This window comes from Azolla caroliniana, unplaced genomic scaffold (assembly GCF_043228905.1).
Source record: "Azolla caroliniana isolate FFs.n. ecotype wild unplaced genomic scaffold, voAzoCaro1.0.p SCAF_6, whole genome shotgun sequence".
Taxonomy (NCBI): domain Eukaryota; kingdom Viridiplantae; phylum Streptophyta; class Polypodiopsida; order Salviniales; family Salviniaceae; genus Azolla; species Azolla caroliniana.
The window spans coordinates 4,050,293-4,056,114 of NW_028230441.1; the positions used below are offsets into that span (position 1 = coordinate 4,050,293).

General features: G+C 40.7%; 1 protein-coding gene across 1 annotated transcript; it reads left to right on the plus strand.

The window, feature by feature from the left end:
- Positions 1–674: 674 nt before the first annotated feature.
- LOC147862669 (ribonucleoside-diphosphate reductase large subunit-like) lies at positions 675–5,190 on the plus strand. Its single transcript, XM_087321187.1, has 17 exons — positions 675–941; positions 1,073–1,134; positions 1,254–1,341; positions 1,425–1,688; positions 1,815–2,055; positions 2,184–2,260; positions 2,348–2,518; positions 2,698–2,790; positions 2,878–3,027; positions 3,140–3,226; positions 3,336–3,500; positions 3,584–3,703; positions 3,801–4,003; positions 4,095–4,244; positions 4,333–4,480; positions 4,580–4,663; positions 4,764–5,190. The coding sequence occupies exons 1-17, from the start codon at positions 714–716 to the stop codon at positions 4,863–4,865; spliced, it is 2,433 nt and encodes an 810-aa protein (XP_087177313.1). The 5' UTR covers positions 675–713; the 3' UTR covers positions 4,866–5,190.
- Positions 5,191–5,822: the final 632 nt, after the last annotated feature.

Below are 5,822 nucleotides of genomic sequence, written 5' to 3' on the forward strand. Positions count from 1 at the left end.
CCTTGTTTTATAGCTTGCTCTATAATTGTCATTATCCAATGACGAGTATGTGACTTTGTCCATTTTAAAAGCTCACTTGAGACGTAAGTTGCATCTGGTGCTTTCCCACTCGCCATCTTCTTTATTCCCTTATTGACATCATCAATATCGATACATGTAGTGCATGGATGATGGTATTGAGACATAGGGAGAGACACACACGTGCGCGCGAGCCTACACACTTGGTGGTTGATATTTGAGGGTTTACGGTTCAAACCCACCCCACAAATGACACTTTGAATACGACTTAAAAATAGTGGTGACAAGACTCCATTGTAAGAAGTGTTTTCCACACACGTTTGTTAATGTAATTGTGATTTTTCAAAAGAGAGAGAGAGAGAGAGAGAGAGAGAGAGAGAGAGTTGGGGCCACTCATCTCTCAAATTCCCAGAAAGTAAGGGCGCCAAATTTTTGGGCGGGAATCAGTTGCAGGGTAGACATGGGTTGGGGAGCAGGGTAGACATGTCTGTCACTCACAATATAACTCTCTATCTATCTAGCTATATTTATCAAGCAGACATTCACGTAGATATATCCAAGCAAACAACCAATTCCATAGATACCTGCATGTATATGGATTGATTGAAGAAGGAAAGGAACCATAGCTGTTGCCATTTTGTGGCTGCCATCCGATCCGATCCGATCCACAGTTGGGTTTTGATTGATTGCCAGTCATGTATGTGCTGAAGCGCGATGGTCGGCAGGAGGCGGTGCACTTTGATAAGATCACGGCGCGGCTCAAGAAGCTGAGCTATGGCCTCAATGCGGAGCACTGTGACCCTATCCTTGTGTCCCAGAAGGTGTGTGCTGGTGTCTACAAGGGCGTCACCACCAGCCAGCTCGATGAGCTTGCCGCCCAAACCGCGGCTGCCCTCACTGCCAATCATCCTGATTATGCACTCGTAACATGATTCTCCCTCCCTCCCTCTAATGATCTCTCTCTCTCTCTCTCTCTCCTCTTAATACTTTAGACATTCCCCTTCTGCTTCTTTTAATTTAAAGCATCGGTTTCTCTTCTTGCCCTCTGTTGCAGCTTGCGGCCCGCATCGTGGTTTCAAACCTCCACAAGAACACCAAGAAGTCTTTCTCTGAAACGTAAGATCTAATTACGCATTGCGGTTTAACTGATTTGATTTGCTTAGCTCTAAAATTGTTTAGAAAGAGTTCTTAGTATCTTTGGTGCCTATGATGCCTATGAATTGTGTGAATGGCAGTATCAAAGTGATGTACAATCATGTGGACAAACGATCTAACATTCCATCCCCTTTGATCGCTGATGATGTGTATGCCATCGTTATGGAGGTATTCAATTCTCTTAGCTTTTCCTCATTTACTCATGGAAAGATATTTTCCGTTTGATTCCATGCATATCTTCCCTGGAATAGAATGCTACTCGCCTCGACAGTGAAATTATTTACGACAGAGACTTCGACTACGATTACTTTGGTTTCAAAACCCTTGAAAGGTCCTACTTACTAAAGGTAGATGGAGTTGTCGTGGAGAGGCCTCAGCATATGTTGATGAGGGTATCGATTGGTATCCATCACGACGACATTGAAGCGGCCATTAAAACATACCACATGATGTCTCAACGATGGTTCACACATGCATCCCCAACTCTGTTCAATGCAGGGACTCGGAGGCCTCAGGTAATCATCAAAATCATGAAAGAGGGCTCTGTCAACTATTCAGTGTTGGATCTTTTTTGTTTGATTTTGATTTCCATATGAAGTTCCAACTTAGGTTTCTTTGGTGATGTAATGGATATGGTGCAGCTAAGCAGTTGCTTCTTGCTATGTATGAAAGAGGACAGCATCGAGGGTATATATGACACACTGAAGGAGTGTGCTATAATCAGCAAGTCTGCAGGAGGGATTGGAGTCTCTATTCACAATATCCGTGCGAAGAGTAGCTACATCCGTGGGACAAATGGGGCATCGAATGGAATCATCCCAATGCTTCGAGTGTTCAATGACACTGCCCGATATGTAGACCAGGGTGGAGGCAAAAGAAAGGGTGAGCTCTTCTTTGTCATTCCTTAAGATTATGAGTTTTTCATGGTCAAATTATATATACTTGCTCTCAAGATTGATTTAATGTATGATATACTTAACTGATGCCGTCATGAATCATCATGAAATCAGGTGCGATTGCAATCTACTTAGAGCCATGGCATGCTGATATCTTCGACTTTCTGGACCTACGGAAAAACCATGGGAAGGTTTGTATCTCTCATAGATGAACATCTCTGTTGCTTGCCGTGGTATTGTGGATTAGTTTTGATCCATTTAACAGTGGGGCATTACAGGAGGAAAATAGAGCTCGGGATTTGTTCAATGGGCTATGGATACCTGATTTGTTTATGAAGCGTGTTCAAGAAAATGGCACATGGTCCTTATTCTGCCCCAATGAAGCACCTGGGTTGGCTGATTGCTGGGGTGAAGCTTTTGAAACGCTTTATGTTCAGTATGAATCCGAGGTATTTATTCTTCATTAGGCAAGAATTGAATGCATGCATGTATCCACGTATGTAGTTTTAAATATGTATGTATTGTATAAATAAAAATCTAATTCTATGGATAAATATGTACGCATATGTGTACTGTTTTATACAAACTATAAACTTAATTTAATTCTCTAATTCTATCTAATGTGCAGGGTAGGGCCAAGAAAGTAGTGCATGCTCAGAAGCTTTGGTTTGCCATACTGGAGTCACAGGTTGAGACAGGAAATCCTTACGTGCTATTCAAGGTGAGGTGTTAACTTCCCTATTTCTGAGTATTAGTTAATAAGACAGCCCACAATAATATATGGCCTCATTCAAAATTGTTTCCTTAGGATGCTTGCAATAGGAAAAGTAATCAGCAGCACCTAGGAACAATCAAATCCTCCAACCTCTGTACAGAAATAGTGGAGTACACAAGTCCGTCCGAAACAGCTGTCTGTAATTTGGCTTCCATCGCTCTTCCTCGCTTTGTTCGGGAGAAGGTAATCAACTAGTAGTGATCAGATCGTACTTTTTTTGTTGCAATGTATTTGATTTTCTTTCTCATAACATCAAAGGTTTTTTTTTTGTTTTGGTTGCAATGTAATAATGTAGGGTGTACCGCTGGAGTCACATCCATCCAAAATGGTTGGCAGCCGTGGCCATCAAAATCGGTATTTCGACTTTGAGAAGCTGGGTGAGGTGAATGTCGGCCCTTATTCATCATTTCCATTACCAAGGTTGAATTGATGACCACACCATATGTTTTTGCATAGTAGATGGCTGATCTTTTTATGGTTAAAAAATGCAGATAACTGGAATTGTTACGCACAACTTGAACAAGATTATCGATGTGAACTTCTATCCTGTCGAAACAGCTAAACGTTCTAATATGCGGCATAGGCCGATTGGGATAGGTGTTCAGGGCCTTGCTGATGCATTCATCTTATTGGGCATGGCTTTTGATTCTGAGGAGGTTGGTTTTGTGAATTCTTTCACAAATCTTTCCATGCATCATCTGTAAAGGAATTAATGCCGATTCGTGCGATCTTTGAATAGGCACAACAATTAAACAGAGACATCTTCGAGACCATCTATTATCATGCGTTGAAGACTTCATGCGAGTTGGCTATGAAGGACGGTCCGTTTGAGACATACATTGGAAGCCCTATGAGCAAGGTTGGGGCTTCATACTTGTAGATACTTTTTGTCTGTGTTGTGATCTTGCATAATTCTATTCTTTATGCTTTTGATAAATCTAAGTTCTTTAATTCAGGGAATCCTTCAACCTGATATGTGGAATGTTACACCATCCAATAAATGGGACTGGTCTGCTCTCCGGGAGATGATATCTGCGCATGGAGTTCGCAATTCGCTCTTGGTAGCTCCCATGCCAACTGCTTCAACAAGCCAAATATTGGGCAACAATGAATGCTTTGAACCCTACACCTCTAATATGTATAGTAGGAGAGTACTCAGGTGAGCGTTTTGTGTATCTTTGGCCCTTAGTGGTTGTGGCGGTTTCCTGTCTACTCTTACAGAATAATACTGTCTTCTCCTCTCTTAACAGTGGTGAATTTGTTGTCGTCAACAAACATCTTTTGAATGACTTGACTGACATGGGTATTTGGACACTGGATTTGAAGAACTCCATCATTCATTACAATGGTTCTATACAGAGGATTCCTGAAATACCCGATTCATTGAAAGCAATCTACAGGTATGTTCGAGGGCTGGATGCTATTTTTGCATCGGTTCCGAGCTTAATTGGCTGAATCGAAGAAATTTTCTGGTGTTGTTCATTCTAGAACTGTCTGGGAGATCAAGCAGAGGACAATTGTGGACATGGCTGCAGACCGTGGTGCTTACATTGATCAGAGCCAAAGTCTCAACATTCATATGGATCAGCCTAACTTTGGGAAGCTAACTTCCTTGCATTTCTACACCTGGTCCAAGGTAAAACAAAAAAGCACTTTATCTTTTCGGTTCTTTGACTCACACAGAATTTCTTTCTCGGGTTTGCAAAAAGCTGAGAATTAACGAGCGCATTTCCAGGGATTGAAAACTGGGATGTACTATTTGCGATCCACAGCTGCCGCAGATGCAATCAAATTCACGGTTGATACCTCTAAGCTTAAGGTATGTTCCGTTTATTTAACACAAAGAAACATAGATTCAAAAATCAAAATGAAGAACAAAAACTTATTAATCTATCTGAATGCTGTGCGCTGTTTTGCAGGACAAGTTACAGAGAACATCTGTGGATGATGAAGAGCTCAAGATGTCTCAAATGGTATGTTCTTTCGAAAATAAGGACGATTGTCTCTCGTGTGGAAGTTGACTGAAGGGGAACAACAGATGATTGCAGAGCCACCATATATCAGTTGAATGATCATAACTGAAAATGTACCATGGCATGACACTTTTTTAAGTGTTTCAAATTTCTGCTAGATTTGAGGAGAACCTAGTTTCTCCTTTGTACTCTGAATATTTGATCTAGTGTAATCTTTTCATCCAAGTTTACCATGGCATGGCAGCACTTTTAAGTGTTTTAAATTTCTGCGAGAATTGAGGAGAGTTTAGTCTCTCCTTTGTACTCTGAATATTTGATCCAGTGTAATATTTTCATCCAAGTTTATACAAACTAAGTATTCATCGTATGTGAATCTAGAACTTCCAATTCTCAAGCTCAATGATTGTTAACAATGACTTTGTACTAATATTTTATTGTCTTTAACATGCGAGCAAGTTGTTAAATCAGATTGGCACTGGGTCATAACATTACTTTCATGATCTATTATTGATTGATTATTGACTTGGAAGACAATAAATAAACACATGGAATAAAATTTTCTCGATCAGCAAAACCAAGTTTCTTAAATTTTCTTTTATTATGCTGAGATATATACAATTGGTATTGTTTTATTTGAATATACAATGAAACTCTCATACACTATTCTGAATCCAATGGATTGGCTTGTCCCAAGAGGATAGCAAAATAATCACCATGACAGTCTATATTTTGCTTAGAAACACATAGAGAATGGAATGAATCTCATGTTCAACGATGAATTATACGGAGATGTAAAGAAACTAGGATGGTGCAGGTACGAGTGCGCGGTCGTGACGGATCCAAAGATCTTCGTGGTCATCCATTGAAATTGTGATCGTGTCACCTGCTCGCAGGCCCTTGTAGTCGAGGAAGGTCCTCCATCCTCCTTTCAGGACAAAGGAGTCGTTCGAGGACCATGTCCCATACACAAATTTCCATGCCCTTCGTCCATCCTCGTTCTCGTCC

Excerpts from the sequence above, each read along its gene's own strand:
- LOC147862669 (XM_087321187.1), top strand. The coding sequence starts at position 714 with ATGTATGTGCTGAAGCGCGATGGTCGGCAGGAGGCGGTGCACTTTGAT. Across the intron at positions 1,689-1,814 it reads CAGGGACTCGGAGGCCTCAG|CTAAGCAGTTGCTTCTTGCT; the intron begins GTAATCATCAAA and ends GATATGGTGCAG. Across the intron at positions 3,501-3,583 it reads TGGCTTTTGATTCTGAGGAG|GCACAACAATTAAACAGAGA; the intron begins GTTGGTTTTGTG and ends ATCTTTGAATAG.